General features: G+C 38.5%; 1 protein-coding gene across 1 annotated transcript in view; it reads left to right on the top strand.

Moving 5' to 3' along the window:
• Positions 1 to 27569, top strand: part of prkcaa (protein kinase C, alpha, a) — a gene marked incomplete in the record, with an annotated part of 152355 nt that extends 124786 nt beyond the window's left edge. Inside the window, 4 exon segments of the mRNA XM_034239752.1 lie at positions 792 to 872; positions 2353 to 2460; positions 9516 to 9656; positions 22824 to 27569. Coding sequence (XP_034095643.1) covers positions 792 to 872; positions 2353 to 2460; positions 9516 to 9656; positions 22824 to 22988 — 495 coding nt within the window.
• Positions 27570 to 27615: the final 46 nt, after the last annotated feature.

Raw genomic sequence — 27615 nt, 5'->3', positions numbered from 1 at the left:
TGAGATTGCAATTTATATGTATGGGAACGTAGTTTTGTAGGAGGCAGGATTTCAAATTCAAACCTTTTCCATGTTCTTGATCACTCAAAAAAACGAAGTGATGAAGTAAAAATCACCAGGTCAAGTGTTGACAGTATTTACAATATGTGGACAAGACGACTTCACAACAAAACAAATGTGATTGTTAAACCGTTGAGCTTTCTTTTTGTGCAAACAAGTGTGAACTATGTTTTTTTTAAACGTCAGCTACATCATTTGAAGAATGTTGTCATATTCTGTGAAATGATAATGCAGTGACAAATTCTTGTTGCAGGTGATTTTAAAATGAATGCAATTCAGGTCTCATCCAGCATTATTTGCAAAACCTTGTTTTATACATATTTTCTGTCTGGGTCCAATCCCTGTATGAAGAGCTGTGAACTGAGTTTATAATGAAACAGGATTTTTAGGTCTGTTTTCAAACTTTATACGAATGTGTTTTCAGCATTTTAAGGCACTTTTTAATCTTCCTGTGTAGAGTAAAGCATCTTTCAAATTTAAATGACATTGTTGGATAACAAACGAATCACAGTCTGCAGCCTGGCCGTCACACTCAGATTCGGTATGGAGAAAGAAAATATGGAGGACAGGTCATGTTCTGTACATTTTAAATATGCATCAAGGCAAAACATTTTTCTACCCTTTACCTTTAAGATAGATTAGTGTAACCAAAGAAGGATTCAAGTATTTTTGACATGATTGACTAAAGTTTTTCGAGTTATTCTGAATTTGTTCTCTTCCTTCTTCCACAGATCATTGCATATCAGCCATATGGACGCTCTGTAGACTGGTGGGCTTATGGAGTCCTGCTCTACGAAATGCTGGCAGGACAGGTGAGGGCCACCACACACACACACACACACACACACACACACACACACACACACACACACACACACACACACACACACACACACACACACTCCAAATTGTACTTTTTATGTCATTAAACACAAGTTTGTTCACAGACTGCTCACACCCACAACATTCCCACTTTGAATTTTCCCAAAAAGTAAGTCCTGCATTTACTCAGGTGGTGCCTGCTAAGACTTTCCCAGCAGCCCTAATAATAAAGACTGACGTACACTACGTACACATAAACCCCCCATCTCCCAGCCAATCATAGGGTATATTCAATTCAGTGAACATTGGATATGACCTATGTTGCCCTCTTTTAGAGAAGTCAGACACTAATTTGTGTATGATTGTGCATGTGTGCACAAAAAAACCCGCAATTAAATGTTGAAACTTTTTGAAGTTACTGCTAACCTGTTCAGGTGCCGCTACGTTTTTTTCCAGGGATTTTCTGTTTATGATGACTATGTGTTGTCTGAGATGTTTTAACATGAACTTACAACCACATTTAAGTGGTAATTATAGTTGAATCTCAGACCATGTTGAAGATAAAAAGACTAATCACAACTTTGTGAAATGTGCAGAAGCTTAAAATGTATCATCCATCTTTACAATATTAATTTAAATGTCTCAGGATAGTGTTTACACCATTTCAAAATCTCACCAAATTAGATGGGTTTGAATTATTTATTGACAGATTTTCAATTAAACATGTTTCCAAGACTCAACACTAAATGATTTAATAAAACATGTATTACTTATTTACATGTTTTTTAAGTGACTCCCCTTCATTAAGGCCAACATCGTGTAAGTGCAAGTACATGCAATAACATGTTTTTTCCCTCCCAAATGAACTCCATAGCAAGCTGTTAAACAATTTACAAAATGTTAAACTTATTGAGACGTTTCCTTCCTCTGTCTTTCCCTGCCTTGCGTGAAATCAGCTAAAGAGGGCATGACGCAGACAGGCTATCTCTGCCCAAAGGGGCCAGTGGAGTGGAAATGACACATAATTAGTTTTATGGAATGTCAAAACACCCACATTATGGTTACTGATGATAACCACCCAGTGAGCACGAGAAAAAGCTGGGTCATCCACTCCATCTGCCCTGCAAGGTCTTCCTGTGAAACCTGATCACATGAACCACGTATTTGTTGTTTGGTGTTTTATATCTGTCTTGTTCCTCTTTCCGTGGTCTCCACTATTCTTCCTCTTGGCATCCTGTTTAGTTCATTCAGAATCCTGCCTCACATTCATTAGGGAAAACCTTTTTCATAACATTTTCAAACAGAGGGCATGAATGACATTAAACACATATTGGTGCCATTGTTTATGATGACACGTCACTTTTGTCAGTGAAAAGGCCGTCAAGTAAACAACAATAACTTAATCATCCGTTATGTGACAATGGATGAAACACCAACAACACTCTCAAAATGATCTCCTCTTTCCAACAGCCACCGTTTGATGGCGAGGATGAAGATGAGTTGTTCCAGTCCATTATGGAGCACAACGTGTCCTACCCCAAGTCTATGTCCAAAGAAGCTGTCTCCATCTGCAAAGGAGTGAGTAAACATTATTTGCTATCAATAAAAACATGTTCTGCTGCTAAAAAAAACGTTTTTGTAGATAACTTGAATCCAAAAACATGATGATAGGTAAGTGTATTGGGTATTTATATAATGTTTACATTGTACAATGTCAGTGTTGCAGTGTTTTTCTGCTAGTTTATCTCGGGATCAAGGTTAATCTAGGGAGAAACACTGACAGGCGTTGTCACCGTCTGCTGCAAGACTTTTCTCAGACTTTAGGAAGTGTAGCTCCATTTGCTCTAAGAATGACGTGTAGGCTTTTTTAAATACTGTCTCGGAAGTCATCTTCAAGTTGTCTACCCTTTTCCCACTCAGCTCTCGCGTCTGTGACGTTTGCATTATTAAAGCTTTGAAGGGAAATATATCAGGTCCTCCAACATACTTCTCAAGGGCATCTGTAAAGTAGTTCAGGGATTTTAGTTTCTTAAAGGTTTTTGCAAATCATTTTTAGCCATTTTACAGAGCTTGTTCTAGTAAAGGTTTAATTCTAAACACAAACTATTTTAGTGGCTACTTAAGAACATACTATTCAATAACACTAAAGGATATTGAGAGCATATTTAGCATTTGGAAATATACATTTGCTTGATCAAGATAACAAATATATATTTGAGAACACAACCTTTATTAACAGAACGCCTCAGGTGTGGACAGTTGGCCCCTCCTGATAACGTGAAGATATTGAATAGTGAATCACCGGTGATCTGCTGCTGAGAAGTGATGTTTGTGTCCCAGACCCTGAATGTGCAAAACAGATTATAAAAGCAGATTATTTTAAATGTGACGACGTTGACCAGAAAGGTATCCCATATGTTGTACAATATACATTTTACAAGTCAACTGCAAATGCTCATAATATCAGATATTCTAAAGTTGCCTCCTCTTCACACTTAGTAAATACATTATAGCACACAACTACTGAAATTAACCTCAACATTACATGAACAAAGTAGGCACACGTTGAAATATCTGTTTTATTAATGAACCACTGAAGAGAGGTTCAGACACATCCCAAAACATGTCAAGTTTCTCCAAGGCTGAGAACACATAATGCAGCCTGTACTTTTTAATAAAAACTGATTTTTAACAGAGTTTATATATTTGTGATCATACTGTGTGACCTGCTTGTATATACTGTACTTACACAGTAGGTGAAAGGTGGTTAACAGTGTGTGTAATCATGCCATACATTTGAAAAGTGTCAATAAATGTTCAGTACAAATTTTCCAAAAATTGAAATGTGCAAATATGAATACATTGCAAATATTAAGCATACTGTGCTGGTGACCAGCATTGTATGCTGGTATGCTGGTCACCAGCATCCACCTATCACCAGCTTATGTTTAATAATAGTATTACATTTACCATGCTAGAAGCTTACCAGTATTCCAGTTGACCAGCTTACATATAAATACTGGTATGATTATTTAAACCAGAGGACATACATATATTACAAAGATTCATTGTGTCATGTATTCTGGTTACTACCACAATAAATACATTGTATAGTGTATAACTATATCACTTGTATAACTTATATAAGTTCTGATGAACCTTTGTGGGAAAAGTACTGCGGTGTGAAAGCACCTAATGGTAATGTTTAGAATGGATTTAGGAACCCCCCCCCCCCCTCGATTCTATTGGCTCTAACGGTTCAAAAGTGGTGTCAATCACAAAAATTGACCGATGGGTTCCAGAGATATGGCAAATACACCCAAATGACCCCAGAGGTGGGTTTTGTGTTGCTAAACCTCTCTAAAAAGGTCAAATTTCACTTGTTTTGCATCAATCTTGATACAGGGTACTTATTATATGTTATAGTTTGGATTCCTAAAGCTTTTTGTCTACTATCCCATCATTCAAGGATGGTTTTCACTATAAGTAAGGGTTTTTTTGGACAGAATTTTTATTTGACTATGTTCAATCTGAATTTACTTTAAAATAAAACATCTATATTGATTCTGACTTTTCTACATCCAACTACAGTTGTATCATTGCTTTGAGAAAAAAGATTATTAATTTACCGCTTTTAGAAGTGAAGATATAGTCATTTGTTCTGGGCGTCATTTTCGAGCCTGAGACCTGAAAAACAGGCTTGGGGCTTAACAGGTTAACAGGTTAAGTGTTATTATGGGAGAATTACTATTCTTGTGGTACTACTGCCTTATTAGGCCCATATGGAGCAGAGCATATTAAGACCAAAACTCATGTACAACAACTTCCTTACTTGCAACAAATAAGCACCAATTAGAGGGTTATTGAGGAAAAACTCTCAACTAATGGCTTATTACTTGTAGAATATGGTCATGTAGAATAAGGCATTGATACGTGTTTTATAATGACTAATAAAGAGCCAATATACTGCTAATATGCATGTTAATTAACAACTAGTTGATGGTTAATTTGTGTACCTTAATATAAAGTGTTACCTTTTCTTCATTTTTGGATACGGAACACTTTTTACTGATCACTCTCCGATCTTCCTGGAGACATTCTAAATAGAGTGTATGACATTTGATGTTGGAGCCCAGCACTGGCCTTGTTTGTTGCAATTTGTCATTACATTAAACGGATCTCCTGTGGTTTGTTAATCGAATGCTGTTTCCACTGCCATGAGTTCTCCAGAGACAGAGGGGAGTGACCAGAACAGAGGGTCAGGGCAAGTCAAGCAGGGAAACAATTTGTCCAATTTATGTCAACAACACAATGTTTTCAAAAACAAATAACAGAGAAGGGAACATCAACTTTTAAAAAAAGATTATTTCAGGACACCAACTGGACGGCTTCATTACAACTCGTAAAATGTGCAACATGGAATAAACTATAAGGGGAACGTCATGTAGATACGAAATATGAAACACTCCCCTTCTATAGTTTTACCTCTGTTTTTATGATCAACATTCACACGTTGTATCTACTAAAGAAAGAAACACTGGTATATTAGTGCATGGTCATGGTAAGGCAGTGTTTCCCCTACCATTGTCTTGGAGGGGCGCCCCGCCAACGGAGCCCCGCGCCTCCCCTGAAATTCAAGGTGTTTAACTTTTTTTTTTTTTACTATATATATATAGAACCAAATTGCAACTAATCTATATCTACTGTCACTTTTCACATTGAACATGTGCTCCTTTATTAAATAAACTAAACTTTAAGTTGTGAGTTTAGTGTTTTTGACCCTAAGAAACACTGATGCATTAATCAATAACAATAATCCACAGCTCCTCTCTCTGCTCCAGAGGATTTAAAACATATATATTCCAATGCCACCCCCCACGCTTAGGCAGCACCCCCCCAAAGCAGTAAACCTATGGGGAAACACTGCAAGGGGAGCTGATGGAGATTAAATATGGATGAATTTTGCCATAACAGTCACTGATGACATGAGGTTCACCTGAGGACTATTTGATCAATAAAAACTGCGAGTCACTTAGAAACATTGTTCATGTGGTTCATGTCGGTAGAAGCAGACAGTTCCTGCTTTTAACCCATCCTAGTACCAGGAGTATAGTACTAGGAGCAGTGGGCAGCTATTGTACAGCACCCATGGAGCAATGGGGGTGGGGGGTTGTCTGGTGCCTTGCTCAAGGGCACCACGGCAGGGCCCAGGAGGTGAACTGAGACCTCTCCAAGTAGCAGTCCACACTCCATATTTTGGAGTCTGTTCGGGGACTTGAACCGGCGACTGACTGAGCCACTGCTTGTATTCCTTAAAGATACAGCGAGACTGTTCGTAACAGAAGCGGCGACATAAGGATGTGTTAGTATACCTTTCTTCCTCTTAAATTCCAAAAGTAAGCTCAAGGGTTGCAGAAAAGCACATTTAATTTAAGTGGTTAATTTAAGTCTTTATTTTTGTCCAGAGGCGGGGCAAATTCACTGAGCTGTGCAATAACACGCTTTGTCTCCTTGTCCTTTCCTCAACTCCACTTGTTTTTTACTGTACCCCTCTTCCCTTTTCCATCCTTGTCTTAGCGCCGCGTGTGCTAGAATGTGTGCAGCACTTACTCTCAATGGATACATAGTGCTTGGAAGCAGCCTTACACACACGAGAGAGGGTAAATGTGCTGGAAGAAGAAAAAAGAGACAGAGTGGTTTGAGGGAAATAAAGAGGGGGAACGAGAATAACCAATTTGGACAGAAAACTGATGTTCATACGGCAATGTATAATAAGACCTTTGGAAGACATAAGTATCTCAGTGAAAAGGACATAAACAATGCAGTATATGTCTGTATGCAAACATACATATGCTGGTGGAGTGCAATTATACATATAGGCTCCATTTTAAGTAAGCCTGGGTAAACTGTACAGTTCATTACATTTAAAATAGGTCACAGATGGAGATACACAGTATCTCAGTAATGGGATGCCACCTAAAGAGGGTCGCCCATCTGAATGCTGTTGTAGTTCATTATGATTACGGAAAGAGAATCAGAGTGAGACAGATATGAATTAATATTGAGGGTAATATGTGACATAAAGGTCAGTGAAGCAAATATTTGAGTAACTTACTTGAATACATCTCTGGAGATCTTGTGTATTGTCAACACAGAAGTTCGGATATAAAAACTAAAGTGTGGTTTATCTTTATTCAGACGTTTTTCTCGGTCGATCCCCTGGTTCTCTCCAAATTAATTGGGCTCTAAAGATGTGTGTTTTAAAAGCCTTGATGTACTGATCACACTGATCTCTGCTGACTTAGACACGCCATCTGCTTTCTCTTTTACTTATTTTTCTCCTTGTCATATCTTGTGGTTTGATGTTCTCAGCCGAAGCAGCAGGGTAACTTTATAGTTAGCTACACTTTGTGAACACGTGCAACCTCTGTTGACAGTTTATGGCACGGCTAAGCAATTCATGTTTGACTGCTAACAGTTTGCAGACAGAATGATGAAATGCTTTGTATGAAATGTCAACACCACATCTTCTATTTTTCAGTAGAAAATCATCGATCACATTTTAACTGTGAATGTTTTATTGACATGGTGTCAGCCCAGCAGTCAGTTGGATCAAGGACATTGCAATGTGTAATGGGACTCATTTTAATGGTGATAGAGCCTTGTGTTTGCAGCAGGATGAGTGACATTCGTGTGGACAGACAGAAATCTGCAAAAGTCATTTTCTTCCTCGTCAACAGCTGTCTGATGTGCTCTGCCAGCTGGATGCACTCTGCTAGTTCAGATGGCCCAGCCCACGGCCTGTATGGGGAAGGGGCTTACTGCAGGAAACTGGCCTGCAAAATCCTGCAAGTAGATACAGTATTTAACACTTAAAAAAGATTGTTTTTAGCATGTCACTTAAAATTGTCATGTCTTTTAAACTATATTTTTCTTCAAAAGGTTAAACAATCAGAGATCTGGCAGTGCAGTGGTGTATTTATTGCCTTTATGTGTCTGTACTTGCACCTCTGTTCTTATGCACATTCTTCATACAGTACCAACACATCTAAAGCAATGCTGGGCTGTTTAACAATCTGTTCAATTATATGAAATACAACTTGTGGACATGTTTTGATTTCGATAGTGGGATCCGATAGACAGGATAAACACAACATTTGAAACATCAATAATGTGCAAGGAAATACAAAGCTTTACCTGCATATTCAATGTGTTCTTCCGTATTGAAACAGCAGAACGGTACCTTTAGGGGAAAGAAGGAGAGGGATGAATGCGCTTGTATTTTATAGGAGTTTCTTTCCACCATTTGTTTTGTCTGTGCATTGGACACAGTTATTAAAAAAGAAAGGACATTTTGAAAGTAAAAACAACTTCCAAGTAACTCAATAAAAGCCAAGAGCTGCATAAAACAGTGCTGATGGCTATGCAGCTCTGGAGTGTGTTCTGCAGTATACTTAACCATAACCTAGCAACACATTTTAATTTTGATTCTTGTCAAACAAACTAGTGTAAGACAAAAGGATTGTGTCAGAGGTTGTAATAAGATAGCTCAAGGATGAGTGATTATCATGTCATATCATTCAGGATAACTGCCAAGGTGACTGAGCTACACAGGAAAGTGTGCATCACAGATTAGGGCTTTAACTGGCGGTGCTTCTGTGTATATATACATGCATGCTTTCGAAAAAAACATGCATTGCACTTACATGGTAATGGAAGCCAGCCTATATAAGCATTAAACCGGCTCAGGCAAACTAAGCACCATTTATTTTTCCTGAATCCAGTGCATGAATTAATCATTTTGTCCTTGGAATTTCAATGCTGAAACCCACCAGTCTCTCTGTCTGTCTCTACATAGTTATTTCCCTTCCTAAACAATACCAGAAGGAAAAACTCACTGCATTAAGGTGGCATAGCGAATGTTCAACAGGTGATATTCCATATTGTATACTGTATAAAAAAAACTGCAGAACACCATCTATTACGAGTAGTGATTTCTTTAATTCCTTTAAAATATGCTTGTTTCCATCTCCAGACCTAGTTGTGTTGTGTTCAAGACATTATTTGGATAGTTATGTTTGAGTAATACCAGAAGGCACCTAGAAAAGGACGTTCATCGTTCATTATGTTCCATGCGAGTATTTTCTTTTATTATTATTAACTTTGTTTGCTTTTTAGCAAAGTGCAAAGGGTGTCCTCATGTTATCTGCTGTGCGATTTGGAAGTGGTTCTCTAAAAGCAGAACAAGCAGAGAGAAGGCAGAAGGCTCATCTGTTTAGCTGTCGTTTACTGATCTAGAGAAGAGGTGAAATCCCATTACAAAGCACATCAGTGAAAGAACTAAATAGTGGAAGGGAACAGGTGAGGGTTTTCCTGATGCACTTGCACTGACCACTGTGCGAGAGAGACATTAAAATGCTGATTTCATTGTTTATCTGGGAAATGAAATGCTGCGTATTGTATTATTTGCTGAAAGGGATATTTACATAAACATTGATGAATAAAATGAAACGTTTTTTCCTTTGAAGTTGTGGGAACTAATGTGAATAATGCTTTCCACACCGTAAGAGGGGTCACCACTGTGATTGTCTTTGTTCTAACCTCATGTCCTTTCTGTTCCTTACTATGAGCAGCTGATGACCAAGCACCCATCCAAGCGTTTGGGCTGCAGCACTGAAGGAGAGAGAGACATCAGAGAGCACGCCTTCTTCCGTCGCATCGACTGGGAGCGCCTGGAGAACAGGGAGATTCAGCCGCCCTTCAAGCCAAAATCGGTAAGTGCTACTGTATGGTACAGTACATTCACTTTTACACCGGGCAATAGGGTTTCCTTAATACTGAATAATCGAATTAAGTATTACACCGCTTGGTATGATTACTGTTATAGATGTCATGATGAGTGGCAGGCCACATTTCCCATTACACTTGTCTGTCTTTCACCAGAGGAATAGTGCTATCTTGAGCCTTTTTTCCTTTGGATGCATGTTGCAAATTGTGAAATGTCAGCAAAAATGACTTTCTTTGAGACGCACTATTTTCTTTGTCTACACCTTTTCAGTATTTTTGCAACTTTCCATTCATCACAGAATATCACTAACTGCGGTTTTCCACCTGTTTTTCATGCCCATTTATAACTTTCAAATGGAAAATCAGGATGTTTTGGCGAAAACATTTGAAATTTCACAAAGACTCAAGTCATTTCACAAGTTTTACACTCGGCTGCAAAAGTTCGACTTCTCTTATTTTTAACACAATGTTAAATGTTAGACAGATCTTATATGGCAACAAAAACATTTTCATAAATGGAAGAAATAATAAAAATAAATTTGAATGCATCAAAACAGATAAAAAGAGAAGTTAACAAATCCAACTTTATGAACAGCATGAATCCTAAACTACAGATATCACTACAGGACAAGACTTTTGATGCCACTCTTCACTCCTTTGGGGAGTTTGTGTTTGTGGCTGTTTGTTTACTTGATCCTCACTGCCGTCTTCTCTCATATTTGTCAGGGAAGGTTAATCATCAGAACTTCTGTAGATGCTGTCCTTGAGTATGGTTACAGTGTTGTTTTTGCTTAAGTGATTGTCCCTATTAGAACTGATTATCTATTAAAATAATTTAGTATACTACAGGATCATTTTATATTATATAACTTGGACATACAGTGCTATGTTTTCAGTGTTAAACAGTGTTCAAATTAAAATGATCAGCTGGTGCATAATGTAGCAATCCAGACAAAGTAAGGTGCCGGTCATAATATGTTAAACACTGACTATTTGGACAAAATTGGCTGCTCAAGATTACATTTTCAACAACAAAATGTTCAGTTTTTTTGGTGTTTTTTTTTAAACAAAGTACTTTAAATTCCCTTCACATTTCTCCAAGAAACCCTTCCTGTTAATGTTGTCCGGAATATGTATCCTGGAAAGTTATGAGATTTGAAGTTTTCAAATACACAGTATATTGCAGAAAAAAGCATGTTACCTGCAAACTCTAGTCCATCCCTTTCATCTTTCTCTCCCATTTTACTCAAGCCTCACATGTAAAGTACACAGAAACACTGTGTCCTCATGCGGAAGTATTGTGTTGCCGCAGACTCTAAATTGATCGTGTTTCAGTCAGGACAGTAATTTAAAATATCTTGTTTTGCAAGAATAGACATTTACCATTCAAAAACATCACGCTGAACAAAAATATAAATGCAACACTTTTGTTTTTGCTCCCATTTTTCATGAGATGAACTCAAAGATCTAAAACATTTTCTATATACACAAAATAACCATTTATCTCAAATATTGTTCACAAATCTGAAAATATCTGTGATAGTGAGCACTTCTCCTTTGCCGAGATAATCCATCCCACCTCACAGGTGTGGCATATCAAGATGCTGATTAGACAGCATGATTATTGCACAGGTGTGCCTTAGGCTGGCCACAATAAAAGGCCACTCTAAAATGTTCAGTTTTATCACACAGCACAATGCCACAGATGTCGCAAGTTTTGAGGGAGCGTGCAATTGGCATGCTGACAGCAGGAATGTCCACCAGAGCTGTTGCCCGTTAATTGAATGTTCATTTCTCTACCATAAGCCGTCTCCAAAGGCGTTTCAGAGAATTTGGCAGTACATCCAACCGGCCTCACAACCGCAGACCACGTGTAACCACACCAGCCCAGGACCTCCACATCCAGCATGTTCACCTCCAAGATCGTCTGAGACCAGCCACTCGGACAGCTGCTGCAACAATCGGTTTGCATAACCAAAGAATTTCTGCACAAACTGTCAGAAACCGTCTCAGGGAAGCTCATCTGCATGCTCGTCGTCCTCATTGGGGTCTCGACCTGACTCCGGTTCGTCGTCGTAACCGACTTGAGTGGGCAAATGCTCACATTCGATGGCGTCTGGCACGTTGGAGAGGTGTTCTCTTCACGGATGAATCTTATTGGGGGGGGTGGGGAATCGAGTGGCCCATGGTGGTGGTGGGGTTATGGTATGGGCAGGCGTATGTTATGGACGACGAACACAGGTGCATTTTATTGATGGCATTGTGAATGCACAGAGATACCGTGACGAGATCCTGAGGCCCATTGTTGTGCCATTCATCCACGACCATCACCTCATGTTGCAGCATGATAATGCACGGCCCCATATTGCAAGGATCTGTACACAATTCCTGGAGGCTGAAAACATCCCAGTTCTTGCATGGCCAGCATACTCACCGGACATGTCACCCATTGAGCATGTTTGGGATGCTCTGGATCGGCGTCATACGACAGCGTGTTCCAGTTCCTGACAATATCCAGCAACTTCGCACAGCCATTGAAGAGGAGTGGACCAACATTCCACAGGCCACAATCAACAACCTGATCAACTCTATGCGAAGGAGATGTGTTGCACTGCGTGAGGCAAATGGTGGTCACACCAGATACTGACTGGTTTTCAGACCCCCCCATACCCCCCCAATAAAGCAAAACTGCACGTTTCAGAGTGGCCTTTTATTGTGGCCAGCCTAAGGCACACCTGTGCAATAATCATGCTGTCTAATCAGCATCTTGATATGCCACACCTGTGAGGTGGGATGGATTATCTCAGGCAAAGGAGAAGTGCTCACTATCACAGATTTTTTCAGATTTGTGAACAATATTTGAGAGAAATGGTTATTTTGTGTATATAGAAAATGTTTTAGATCTTTGAGTTCATCTCATGAAAAATGGGAGCAAAAACAAAACTGTTGCATTTATATTTTTGTTTAGTGTAATATCAGAGAATGAAAGCCAATTATAAGATTTTAAACCAGCTCAGGCTAACAAAGCACCATTTCCATTTCCAGTCCACTGGATGAGTCTGCCATGTTGTCCTTACTGTCATTAGTGTCAATACTGAAACCAGTCTCACTGTCTCTATAAGTGTACGTAAATTATTCTGTCAGACTGGAGCAAAGATTGGGGTAAAACTACTGGTGAGACACAACTGCATAGATGGTTAGTTTCACTTTATTTATTTAGTTATTCTTAGCTGTTATAGTGCATTTTGAGGCAGTCAGCATGCATAGTTGTCTGCATATGGGTGATGGGTAAGTGATTCCTTCAATAAAATAAATAAATTATATACATGTACATATTTTAGTTAAAGCTTAGTCACTCTTTTTTTTTTTTAAATGTTGGTAGACCGGACGGTTAACATTGTTCTATTGTGGACATTAGGAAGGGACAACATTGTATAATCAAATGTTCTTGGAAACATATACTCTACTTGAACATACTGTAATTACCTTAACAACCATTATCCATGACCATCCATCCATTCACTCATTCCTATATCTGTTCATCCTGTGCAGGATGATGGGGGTCAAGTGGCGGTATACAACAAGTACAGGTTGCTACTCAGTAGTTTATCTAGGGCTTCAGGGAGTCTACAGCATAAAACAATTACACTGTTATTGCATAAGCATCACATCTACCAGCACAAGTGTGATAGACGGATTGTTGATACTCCAATATGCTTTGGAGATTTATAGTACATTAAATACTATGAGCCTATGGTAGGCCTCATTATATGAAGTAATTGCAACACGATGTATTCATATTTGTTGAGATACATGCGGATGTAATTTGATTGCAGTCCTTTGTCACATATCCTTTAAGAGTTGCTTACAGTGCCAACAATGTGTGTTAAGAATGTAAGACATATGTTGCGCTGCAAAGACCAAAAATATATTCAGTTTCAATTATATTAAACAGAGAAAATCAGGAAATCTCCATGTGTACAACTGTGTTTCTTGTCATTTTGAATATCAGATTTTGAAATAAGTTAACTTTAATATTCCCAGTTGTTTAATTGATAAGCCAACCAATCATTGCAGGTTTGGACACAATCAGGAAGTTATACCATTAGCATAATCTCCACTCCAAGATGAATGCCAGAGTTGTATGTGATTCCATGCTGACAACAAAACCAGAGCCAAGACAACCCCAGCACAGACCTTTTATAGTCTGCAGAAAAAATTAATTAGAGTCTGTGCCTATTAAATAGGCTGATGTCAGTCTGATGAGGAAGATAATACTGCCTTGACATGAAACTCTTCAGTAAAGTCAAAACACAGCTGCAGGCGTATGCTCCTTATCGCATATGTTATATGGGCTGCAAGTCATTTCAAAGCCTCATCTGAATGTATAAATAATGTGGCATACATTTATTATGAAGGCATAATCTCATATAGATCACATTTGGCTGCACAGTTAGGAGTAGTTTGGAAATCCCTGAAGATAACACATGATAAGGCAGAGCACACACACACTCTCGCCCTGTCTTTCTATCATTGTCCTTCAAACACAGACACACATATACACAAACACACACGCACGTAGACTAAGTGTGTGTATCAGGAGTTAACAGGGGTGACGCAGGTCAGTGTTGTGTGTGTGCGTGAATCTGTTAAACATTCAGTTTAAATATTGTAGTTCTCTTCTGTTTCAACCCCCAAGGGCTCCAGTTCCTCTAATAAGGTGAATCCTGACCTCTTTGTCCATGTAGTCTCTGCTGACCATACGGGCTGGTGTCATGGAAATGCTGTGTGTGCTTTGTGTGTGTATGTGTGAGTAAATGTGCAGATGTGGGAAGGTTAAAAGGGATTGAAAACAGCAGAGGAGGAAGATTTTCTTGCATGAACGCCTCGTCTATTTGCTGCTCATTTGTCTGTGGGGGGGAGTTAGTCAATATCGGAGGGGGAGAGGAAAGCTTCTGTGCTTGTATCTGTCCATGCTGAAGTTAAAGGGAGGTGAAGGCATGCAAACGTGCATGTCTTTTTGCAACGTGCATGCTAAGGGTGGTGGTTGGTAGAGGTGAATTCTGAAAGAGAGTAAGAAAACGTTGTTAAATTATCTCTGTTACCACTATAACCTGCTATACAACAATCCATTATGTCCATCTTGCTATGTAATGAAGTGCTGTTCCAAGTCAAATGGCTATAAGACACCTGCCTCTCACCCCTTACTAGGTCTAAGCCTGACACTTTAATACACTCCTTCTCTTTCCTTTTTCCTATCCCCGCTCAATCTCACTTCATCCGCCTGTGACATCTGCAGGATTGCAATCAATATGCTGGCTGCATCCAGCTGAGACATTCAAACCATCTGTATCTGTACAGCCAGGGCATCATAGCGTGTAGGACTCAGTGTGTGGTAGAACGAGTGTTAGCCAAGTTATTGTTGATTCGTATTTCTAGCCGCCACAGTGCGTCCGTCTGTATTGTCGCATTAGATGGCAGCCACATCCAGCAAGCAGTGTGGGTATGAAATCGCACACATTTCTTGAGTATAACAGTTCTGATTGCCATATGTGGATGTCTGAATGTCTTTGTGGCTAACGGTAGCAGGGAAGGATAGAGAAACAGGGTCATATAGGAAGGCACTGATTGATAGTGATGGGAGGGAGTCAGAACAAGACAGACCGGGAGGACTGAGTCACTGCACAGAAGTCTCTGAACAGAGTCCGGGCAAATGAAGCGCAGGCCTGATGGGATACACACACACACACACACACACACACACACACACACACACACACACACACACACACACACACACACACACACACACACACACACACACACACACACACACACACACAGAACATTATGGCAATATGGGTGAGTTGTGACTCACTGTAGCTTCAATAAAAAAGAGAGGCACAGACTGTTGCAACTTCACTCAGCATTTATGCTGTTCCTCAGCCTACGGGAAATAAGAGAAAGACTTACGATTTGTATTTTTGTTTATATTTATTTTTATTATTTAATTCCTCAGGATGGGTCATGAGAATTTGTATTTAATATTAAATAGGTATACAATGTGTAGTTCAACTCTTACGCAAAGTCTGATATGTTTGGGTTGAAGTAAGGCCACATTTGTTATTCATTTTAGGGTAATTTCCATCATCAAATTCATAAAAAATGCACTGAAAATATTTTCTAGTAAGTCTGGAATTTTACAGAGAGAGATGCTTCAGGAATTTGTCATTGTAGAATTGGGTTGTATTCAACATTCTAGAATTGTCATTTGATATTCCAGAATTTGTATTCAACATTCTAGAATTTTCATTCAACATTCTAGAATTCGTATTCAACATTCTAGAATTTTCATTCAACATTCTAGAATTTGTATTCAACATTCTAGAATTTGTATTCAACATTCTAGAATTTGTATTCAACATTCTAGAATTTTCATTCAACATTCTAGAATTTTCATTCAACATTCTAGAATTTGTAGTCAACATTCTAGAATTTGTATTCAACATTCTAGAATTGTCATTTTATATTCTAGAATTTGTATTCAACATTCTAGAATTGTCATTCAATATTCTAGAATTTGTATTCAACATTCTAGAATTTGTATTCAACATTCTAGAATTGACATTCAACATTCTAGAATTTTCATTCAAATTCTAATAGTCTAGAATTGTCATTCAACATTCTAGAATTCGTATTCAACATTCTAGAATTGTCATTCAACATTCTAGAATTTTCATTCAATAGTCTAGAATTCATATTCAACATTCTAGAATTTGTATTCAACATTCTAGAATTGTCATTTTATATTCCAGAATTTGTATTCAACATTCTAGAATTTTCATTCAACATTCTAGAATTTTCATTCAACATTCTAGAATTCGTATTCAACATTCTAGAATTTGTATTCAACATTCTAGAATTGTCATTCAACATTCCAGAATTTGTATTCAACATTCTAGAATTTGCATTCAATAGTCTAGAATTCATATTCAACATTCTAGAATTTGTATTCAACATTCTAGAATTGTCATTCAACATTCTAGAATCTGTATTCAACCTTCTAGAACTGTCATTTAACATTCTAGAATTTGTATTCAACATTCTAGAATTGTCATTCAACATTCCAGAATTTGTATTCAACATTCTAGAATTTTCATTCAATAGTCTAGAATTCGTATTCAACATTCTAGAATTTGTATTCAACATTCTAGAATTGTCATTCAACATTCTAGAATCTGTATTCAACCTTCTAGAACTGTCATTTAACATTCTAGAATTTGTATTCAACATTCTAGAATTGTCATTCAACATTCCAGAATTTGTATTCAACATTCTAGAATTTTCATTCAATAGTCTAGAATTCGTATTCAACATTCTAGAATTTGTATTCAACATTCTAGAATTTTCATTCAACATTCTAGAATGTTCATTCAACATTCTAGAATTGTCATTCAACATTCTAGAATTGTCATTCAACATTCCAGAATTTGTATTCAACATTCTAGAATTTTCATTCAACATTCTAGAATTCGTATTCAACATTCTATAATTTGTATTCAACATTCTAGAATTGTCATTCAACATTCTAGAATTTGTATTCAACACTCTAGAATTTTCATTCAACATTCTAGAATTGATATTCAGCATTCTAGAATTTTCATTTTATATTCTAGAATTTGTATTCAACATTCTAGAATTGTCATTCAACATTCCAGAATTTGTATTCAACATTCTAGAATTTGCATTCAATAGTCTAGAATTAATATTCAACATTCTATAATTTGTATTCAACATTCTAGAATTGTCATTCAACATTCTAGAATCTGTATTCAACATTCTAGAACTGTCATTTAACATTCTATAATTCGTATTCAACATTCTAGAATTTTCATTCAACATTCTAGAATTGTCAATTTATATTCTAGAATTTGTATTCAACATTCTAGAATTGTCATTCAACATTCTAGAATTGTCATTTTATATTCTAGAATTTGTATTCAACATTCTAGAATGTTCAGGTCAGTTTACATGGACCAGGTGTTATCATAACCTAATACAAGGGTTCTCAAAGTTTTGATGAGTGAGGGCCAATTTAGGTACCCAATATTGGATTGAGGGCCGCCCAAGAAAAAACGGAACACAAAATAATTCCAAAACAAATCCTTTCTTTATTGTACTAACCAATTACCGCAACTCGCGAGATGCCTAGTTGCCATGCAACCAGTAGTCTAGCAAACTTTCCACAAGCTGTCATTCATAATTTAGGAATGACAACCCAGGGGGCGCAGTTTTACCATTCTTAACCCTCTGGAGTCTAAGGGTATTTTCTCGATTTTTAGATGTTTTCTTAAATCACCTTTTAAATGTATTTCTTCTAACATGGCACCCCATGTGTTAAATATCAAAATGTTCAGGACAATCTCTGGTCTCGCTATATATGCATATTGCTCACCTTAGAGCACTGTTTGATGAGATAAGTAGCTCAAAAGCTTAAAATGTGAAATCTGATTTTTGGAAAATCTTCAAAACTCTTGTGAAAACACAAATTTACTCATGTGATCGAATTGTTTTGGTGTTTTAGATTTGGTTACCAAAGTCCTAGGATCACAAAAGCAGTGAAATATTTGAATTACACTGTATATAAATGTGTTATTCATGTCTAAAATGAAAAACATTAAATTCAAAAAAAAAATTCTCTACTTTCACCACAGCAGGGACTGAGATACATCAGGACTGAATAATGTCTTCATATTACATACCAAGGTTCATGTGATGTGTACAAATACAAATTGAGCATTCAACCTTTTTTTTTCAACCAACAATTTATTATAAATATGTTTTTTTCAACCAACTATTTATATAAATATAAGAAACTGGAAAATCTCACTATTTACAATATTGAACATCAGAACTTTCAACCAACTATTCATTATAAATGTCAAGACAGTGTCAAGGTCTTTGTCTGTCTTCCAAGACAGTGGGTCTGGCTGCTGTGTAGGTGGGGGTGATGGTGCATGGGCTGCTGTGTAGGTGGGGTGTACAAGTGCTATACGAGACCTCCACGAGACCTCCTTGCTGGCTGGGTTGAAGGTGATGGCTGTGGTGGAGCCTTTGTGCTGAGGTGTATCTTGACCTGGTGGCAGCCGCAGATGGAGGTGGAGGCAGCTGTAGTGATGATGGTCTGCTGGTCCTTGGTGGTGATGGCTCTGGTGAAGGCCCTTGAGCCACAGTAGATCTTGACCTGGGGGCCGGCACAGATGGATGTTGTGGCTGCTGGATAAACGCCGCCTGTGTAGGACAATAATTACAACTAATTTCATTGAAATAAAGTTCAAGTAAAATGTTGCTCAAGCACAAATAACAATGCATACATAAAAATAAATGTTGGGAGGTTGCAAAGACTTCAGGTTCTGAGGCTCTATCTTCACTGCTGCTAGCGAAAAAAATCTCTAGCGAAGTCGGCAACTGTAACGTTTTTTTTAGCCATTTTCTCTGTCTCTCTCTCTCTCTCTCTCTCCTCACAGACGTAAACTGATGGGACACACGTGGTTTATGTTTTTTTTACTTGGTGGGTAGGCCCTTAGTGATTTCTCGATGTCCATTGGTCATTTCAGACCATGATGGCTGCCGGCCGAGATTTCCTTGACGGACACACAAATCCACCAATCCCACACAGTGTAAAGTTGCTTTTTCAAGCTGCTTTGAGCGGCCATATTGGCTGCTGTGCCCTGGTTACAGTCTCACAGGAGATACCGCTGGAAAGCTACTCATTCTAATTCTTACTAGATACAACCATGGAGGATTAAAATATAACGCATGCATTTCAGCGTGTCACATTAACTATCGCGGGCCGCCAGAAACATTTCCGAGGGCCGCCATTGGCCCGCGGGCCGCACTTTGAGAACCCCTGACCTAATACAATTGCAATATATGATTGGTGAAGCATAAGTCAGTAGATGCCAGGAGGGCTTTGCTTATACTGTGGTGGTGCTACTTGAGAAAAAAACAAGACAAAACAATGTTAGCGCTGAAACGCTTGTGTCTGTAGACCTATCGGATTACGTGTCTGATAGGACCCAGCTATAAGATTATGATAATCTAACATATTTAAAAAACTACAACCGTGATACTAATTGAGCTTAAAATGTTTTTGATCACTTGGACGAAGATATCGCGCAAATCATTAAGTGACATTTAATTTTTTGTATCTTTCTTTTCAATGCTTCATACTGTGTGTTTGTAGAAGCTCAAACTGAAATATAATGTGAAATATTGCCTTTGCAGTCACAACAACCCTAACGCTCAAGTTTCAGTTGTGTTTACTCGCATCATTCATACAAGACGCGCTGGCTAGGGGGCTACAACTACAACAAAATTAACATATTGTACCGTGATTTAATTGTAATACACGTTAAAAATGATGCCGAAGTAAAAACATACTGATACCAGTTAGTAAAAACCATGAATTCATGCTTTGACAAGTCTGCAGACAAGACGGCAGGCGAAAAACCTTTTAAAATGCGTGTTTTCTGAATGGAGATCGGATCGATCAGGATAAACTAACCTGTATCTGCTCTGTCCACACTCACAACAACGGCCTACAGACATAAATAAACCAGCGACTGTATTCGCCATGGCACAGACAGTCTGTGGTTTGTACTTCTTTAACTTTTGTCTAGTTTCTGAACAGATATGAGGAGCTGTGAGCTCTGACTGCTAACAGCTAACGGCTGATGTTTTGGTTTTGTGGTTCAACTTCAGTGACGGCAGGCTGAAATCCTCACGGTTAATAATTGGCGACCGCGAGATCGCGTCACCCGAATTTGACGCTGGAGTTGAAAAAATGTAACTTGAGCGTTTGTCACGGCCCCCTTCAATCGCGCCGCGGCATTCGCATCAACCGCTTCATGCGCGCCGTCGGAGCAAATTCGCGTCTGTCCGCGTCCAAAAAACGCATTGTGTCCGGTGTGAATGCAGCATTAGAGTTAAACGCTCCGCTCTTTATTTCTATGACAACAGTGCCAAAGGTGCTATGGTGACCATCCTTATTGCTTACGATTGAAGACTTGTATCAGATCTCCACGGCATATGGCTTCACAGAGCCCTTTATTCTCACAGCCAGCTGCAGAACACTAGCTCCCAAGGGAGTGTGTGTGTGTGTGTGTGTGTGTGTGTGTGTGTGTGTGTGTGTGTGTGTGTGTGTGTGTGTGTGTGTGTGGTGTGTGTGTTGTGTGGTGTGTGTGTGTGTGTGTGTGTGTGTGTGTGTGTGGTGTGTGTGTGTGGTGTGTGTGTGTGTGTGTGTGTGTGTGTGTGTGGTGTGTGTGTGTTGTGTGTGTGTGTGTGTGTGTGTGTGTGTGTGTGTGTGTGTGTGTGTGTGTGTGTGTGTGTGTGTGTGTGTTCAAGTGTGTAATTGCGATTAAATGCATCCATTTAGGTGAGCCAGGTGTCTAGGTGGACTAACTCATGAGGACAGAGTAGGATGCAATATATAACTATCCCGTCTCATTTTTCCTTCTCTTTCTCCAGGCAAGCCAATACAATATCTTAAAAGAGATACAAAGAAACTCCTTTCTGCACTAAGCAATCTTTTTTTGTCTGCTCTTGAAATTATATTTATGCAGGTTCTGATTTGCTTCAAAAAACGTTTTCCGTCCTTATCAATTTAACCTGGTTTCAGCCATTACAGACATTGCTGTAGTTTCTCACCTTGTTTGCATTGCTTGGTAAAACAATTCAAATAGCATGTAGGACGATTGAGCGAAGCATGTCCTTTGCGCTACTCTGATCAAATAAGTAATGCAAATTAAAATCTCAGTAATCTCACATGACCTGGAAATTACACTGTGTTGTGTGAGTGTCACAGAAATGTAATACATTCCAATACTTAAAGGGGGCATATCAAGCTCATTTCTGGATGCAAACTAGGGCTTCTACTAGCACATGGTGACATGCTTTAATGTTCAAAAGCCACATACATTTACTTCTCACACTGTCATTCTGATACCTGTATTTACCCTCTGTCTGAAATGCTACGTTTTAATGAGCCTGCATGTGACATAAGCAGGGGAGACAAATGTTAAATGCTTGTAGAATCCTGTTTTCTAATCTAGGCAGCCCACACAAACTGTGAAACAAGACAACCTAGTCTTATTCACAGTCTGTGGGTTGGTAGGCACTCGAGAAACACAAATCTACAGTATGTGCAAGTGTGATTGTTCTTTGTCAGAGGGAATATCATTACAGAAACCAAATGAGATGCACACCCACATTTCCCAACATGCCCATGACCTCCCTTTGCCGAGAAATTCACTTGAGTTCTTCTTCATCCTCCATGTGACATAATCCGTTTCCATGTCTTCGATTTAATTTGATTATCCTCTCATCACACACACACGAAAGTCCCTCTGATGTGTCAAGTTAAATACTGACAGCTTTCGTCCCTCTTATGAACAAAATAATTAACCCTTGTGTTGCCTGGTTGCACCGAGATGCTGTTGCTATTTTTGTTCAAGGAATTGTTTCATTGTCCTGTGAGATAATTCGGTTTCGGGTCAAATGTATAGAAGTATGTGGACATACAAGGTTTTCAGATAATTACAAACACGGCTTGCCTTATTGAAGAGTTCCTGACACCATTTCCTTTCATAAAACCAATCACGGGGTCTTATGGAAATGGTATTACTGTGTCTATGTTACTTTGGTATTCAGAAAGGTGCATTTTGAATCAGGTGAACGAGATCTAGAGCATGTAATTGGTTGTTGTTGACCTCGTACTGGATGTTGCGGTGGGGAAAATGAAAGATCAGGTGTAAAATGTTCTATATTTCACGGCCAGGAAGGGCAGCTGGAATTACAATTACAGTTTGATCGGAGAGAGCTCGCAAATGTTATATTGTCCATGCACATTGTCTAGTTGCCAAGCCTAGTGTGATTTTATTTAGTAATAAAAGCTGTAGTGTCAATGTTAATGTTTGCTGACGTTTGATGATCTGTGTCCTGCTTTAGGCAAATTGGTTCCCTTCCCTCCACAGAATTGCAATGTGTACACTTTTTCATGTCTGTTCTGTTTTGTCGGTCTGCTTTCACTCTTCGTATTATTTCACATGCCTTATGTCTAAAGCTGTTCCTTCTCCTGTCCCTTTTTCCTACAGTGTGGCAAAGGAGCAGAGAACTTTGACAAGTTCTTCACACGCACCCAGCCCCAGCTCACACCTCCAGATGAGCTGGTCATCGCCAACATCGACCAGGCCGAGTTTTCTGGGTTCTCTTTCATCAACCCGCAGTTTGTGCAACCGGTGGTCATTAACAGCATATGAGAAGGAAGGGGAGACCTCCCTGAAGAACTTCCATGCTCACTGCCACCTACTTAAAGCAACTGCCAATATACCGTCTGACCACAACTTGATCAAGGCCCTCTGTAATCCTTTATGTATTACTTTTATTTTAAGCATCACTCTGGGGCATGCATTTTTTGTTCTCTACAATGTATATGCCAGTATAGATTAGATTGGTTCTGAGCCATCAAAATAATGTATTTACTTCAGGTTAGTGATGAGCATGTACTGTAGACAAGGGGGTCTTTCTCTACAGCTGCAATCTGTATTGAAGGTTACCCAATCAGGAGACAGAAGAGTGTCTGGCTTAATTTATCTCTGCCAGTATATGATGACATTTAAAGATGAAATTAGACGTGGGTTAAAATAGGATTAGATGGCATTTAAGGCATGGATTCTTTACTGGACTTATTCTGGAAAAGGTTAGATGCTTACAAACATCAATAGATAACATTATGGTCTACAGATCTAGTTGCTTGGTCACGATTTACTTCCATAAGGATAACTATCACAATATAGATACAATGTAATGACCCGAAATACACTCACATGGGGCAGTGCAGACACTATAGCCAAATATGAAGGACAGGTGGAGCAGGCGTTGAAACAGCTCCTCGAGATTCAATGTTTCCTGTATCGTGTTTACAGTTTTCTTCCCTTTTGATTTCCTTGTGATAGTATACATTTATATTTGACTACAATTAGATTTTTAGTGTGCGTAGCAAAGAATCCACTAAAGAATGAACAGTTGCGTAATTAGATAATATGCAGCCTGTAAAATAATCAATTATGTCAGACACATAGGTATGAAAGTGTGACAGGCTTTGTTTTCATTCTTAATCTTCTTAGCTTAACCTCATTTTACCTGCTTTTTAAAATGACTAATGAATCGTTTTGCCCTGACCGTAGCTGCAAATTGTATACTTGCATTGTCAATAATTCTGTGGACACTATGTGGACAGACAATAATCTGGTTAGTTTGCGGGTAGCGGTAGAAAGTTAATATACCTTGGGTAAAAAAACCTGAAACGTTTACAGTTTGTCAAGATTTAACACAGTGTTAACCACTGTCTCTATCCCATATCTACAAAGCCCCCCCCCCCATTGGTCTTAAATGTCCCAACATTTTGCTAAACTGTTATTTGTTTGTAGAACATAACATATCATTGTGTGCTACCCATCTAATGTTATATCGCATACAGTCTCATGCTTCCAAGCATAGATAAAACACATGGTTAGTTTTCGATACAGAAGATGCAAATCTATTGGAGCATTTCCTCTGACACTGCTTTGTCGTCCTAAGAACAGACACAATCTTCATTTGGAGATTGTCAGCATAATCGTGTTTAGATAAATCCATTTGTTGCATCCCTTTTATTATCATTTATGTATTCAAAAATGTAATGTACTTTACTCTCCTCTTCTTTTGTGGTCTCAGACATATTTTCCCATTAGATCAGATTACAATCTGTATAGTATCATTGCATAACCCCTTTGTAAATAATCATTAGTTATTCAAAAGAGTATAGAGAGTTACAATTTTTTATACCAACACCCGAATGTGCTTTTATTACATTAATTATATATACCAATATTTGTATATCTAAAGAAAAAGTAACCCAGTACAGATCAACTTTGTAACAGCTGGATGTCTTTAAAAGAGTCCAGATTTAACAAGTTGTGTAATAGATCGGTTCTACTTGTTTTTTCCAGATTAATCAAAACGTTAATTTTATTTATTCATATTCAATGGTTTCGACTGCAGATTGTCTGTTTGTTGGAAGCGTGTCTGGCCGTTGACTGTCCTTCTGTATCTGCATGCTCTTAGTAGGCATTATTCACGCACGTTATCCGCTAGACGCATGCTACGAAGTATAAAACATCTACGAGTTACAGAACAACCCCAAAGTAATGCTCCACTCAAAACCTTTAGAGGTAAGAGTCTCCAACTGAACTCTCAAAAGATTGCAAACAGTTAAACCTATGGGAGGTGAATCGTTAATACACAAAAGATAGATTTTAGGTGAAGTAACACTGGTTGCAAAGCTACAGATTGGCAAATGTGGTCAATACAAAAGCCACAGTCAGGTACCTTAAGAGTGCTGATCTTAGACCAGCCAGAATTATGAACAGGTGATTGCCGTAGTTTGTAACTTCACGCGTCAAGTTTAAATAACACATTCTTGCAACATTTACAGTGATTTTGCCAAAAATAATACAGATCTCCAGTGAAGAGGGAGTCAACATTTATTAAAGATTATCAATCTCCGTAAATAGATACTAATACTAAAATCTATTTTTAAATGACTTTCCTAAAACATAGTCCTTGATTCTAGATATGTGTTTTTTTCTGTGGAAGCTTGATGTATGTTCATTTGTATGGCCCCTGTTCCTTTTTGCCTTTACCTTTCTTAAGGCGATGTGGCATCCAGATCTGGGCGAGTTCTGAGTCAGACTCACTGCTCGTTGCTAATTCTGTGAATCCACTCGTTTTATGTAATAATCTTAATGTTGTGTTGATGTCACTTTAATTTTGCTTTTAATGTTTGTTGTTGCTGTCAGTGTTGTCAATTTTATTTCTCTAGCTTCTGCTCAGACATTCAGGAATGTTTCAAAGGATATATCCCATTATAAAACTCATATCTAAATGCGATAGATAGGAAGCGTTTGTAATAGTGTATCCATGTTTTTCTAAGAGTTGTGCTCTCCTACCTTGTTTCCTTTTTTGCATGTGCCAAACCTGGAAAATGCCAGAACCCGACAATAGCAGCGTTGCACTAGCTGTAGTCACATGGATGACTTCTTCTTTGTGGCAGCTTCTCCCTGTTTGGGCTGAGACCTGCCTAAAGCCACCTGCTGTACACTCTGTTGGCCACACATCATATAGCATGCTGCCATGAGTGCACATTGTGTCAGTACGCTTTACAATGCCAGTCAGTTTGATAAAGGACTCCTCATACACGCTAGTAGATTTGACTTCCTCTCTAGCCTTGGGCAGAATTGTGTCCGGAAAACATTTAATTTAACATCTGCCGTGAATTTCACAAGTGTGAGAGAAAATATACCTTGTACATACAGACACATCCTTGTCTAACTTGAACCTCTATGTGCTCACTTAATAGACCCATCCCTTTAATAGAATCTCTGATTACTTGCTTCCCAAACTTCATTGTGTAATGTATTAAAAAGTCACAGTCAGTGTGGGCATGAAACAAAGACTACTTACTCTCCCCGTGTGTGCCTTTCCCGACTTCAACAGATATACCGCACATCATCTTCATCATCCTGAACTCTCTACTGTTTACTCCATACCTTTACTCCACTTGCTGTATTTTTAAGAAGCCTTGTTAATTTGCTCGGTCTTTACCTTGTGTTATGCCATGTAAGTGTTTCAGCACATCTCCCAGATGAATCAATGTGAATAAGTCAAAAAGAGGGGAAAAAACATTGCACGCTTGGTTTACATAAATGTTCCATGATCTGGTCTGTAAATCTGAATTTGAAGCACATTTGTTTTGACTGACGCCAACAACTTTACAGCCATAAAAAAAACTACAACTTGACTTCTCCTCCTGTGTCTGCCTGCTTTACCTTTACCTCCCTGTGCCTATTAATGACTGAATTATGTAGTGACTTCATTCATATGTATCGACAATATCAAAGGTTGATCATGGGGAGCGATGGAACAATGAACAGGTGATTGACGGGGATTAGATCAATTAGCGAAAGATAAGATGGTGATGGCTTGTTTGAAGGATGACCCCTGTGCCTCGTCCTATATGAACCGACCCCCCCATGTATTTTCTTGTACGCCCTCTTTCTCTCTACTTGTTGCTCCTTCCACAGTGCCTGGGCCAAGTCAACCCGTCACATTATCGACAGTGCTCCTCCTTTCACCCTTTAAATCCCTTCAGGTCAGGAAAGTAGTCGCTTTTTCTCGTTCTATTCACTCTAAATCACCATTTCTGCGCTCTACTGGGAAAGGAGATAGCCAAATGTATTTCACTTTGTTTACAATGTATTAGATGTCCTCACCTTTTTGTTTTTATTTTAATTAATAAGGATTAACTTTCTAATGTAAAGGTTTTAAGAGAGAGGGATTTTTTTATCTTGAATTGGCATTTCTTACTATTCTCCTTTTCGGTACATGTTTCCTTCAAATGTCTTTATTTGTTGTTGTAGTTTGTCATTGCTCCATTGTCTCCTGTTTGCTGTGTAATCAGAGAGTTGAGGTGAGCTTTCATCGTTTTGGATTTACAGAGGATCAGTGATGTGCAGGAATGCCTTTTCCCTTAGCCCATACAGTAACATGGCCTCTAATTCTCCCGTCGTGCTTCATTAGGTATCTCAGCACCCCTGTCTTTGTACATAATTGACTTACAGTAGATACATAGACTGTAAAAGAAAGAATATATTGTATTTTGCAAATGGTGTATGTTTGTTTCCTTCCCTGTCAGCCTGAAACCTTTAAAACTGAGTCTGAGCTTCTTACCTTGTAACTAAATGTGTCATTTGTACCTAATGTATGATAATGCAAATAAAAATAAAAGGAAAATTAATGTATGTATTTACCTTTTTACCACATTGTTGTATTAATCTTATATTTAGC

Source organism: Gymnodraco acuticeps, unplaced genomic scaffold (genome assembly GCF_902827175.1).
Source record: "Gymnodraco acuticeps unplaced genomic scaffold, fGymAcu1.1, whole genome shotgun sequence".
NCBI classification, from domain to species: Eukaryota; Metazoa; Chordata; class Actinopteri; order Perciformes; family Bathydraconidae; genus Gymnodraco; species Gymnodraco acuticeps.
Note: the sequence above shows the minus strand (reverse complement) of the source record. Positions and strands in the feature narration are given on the sequence as shown.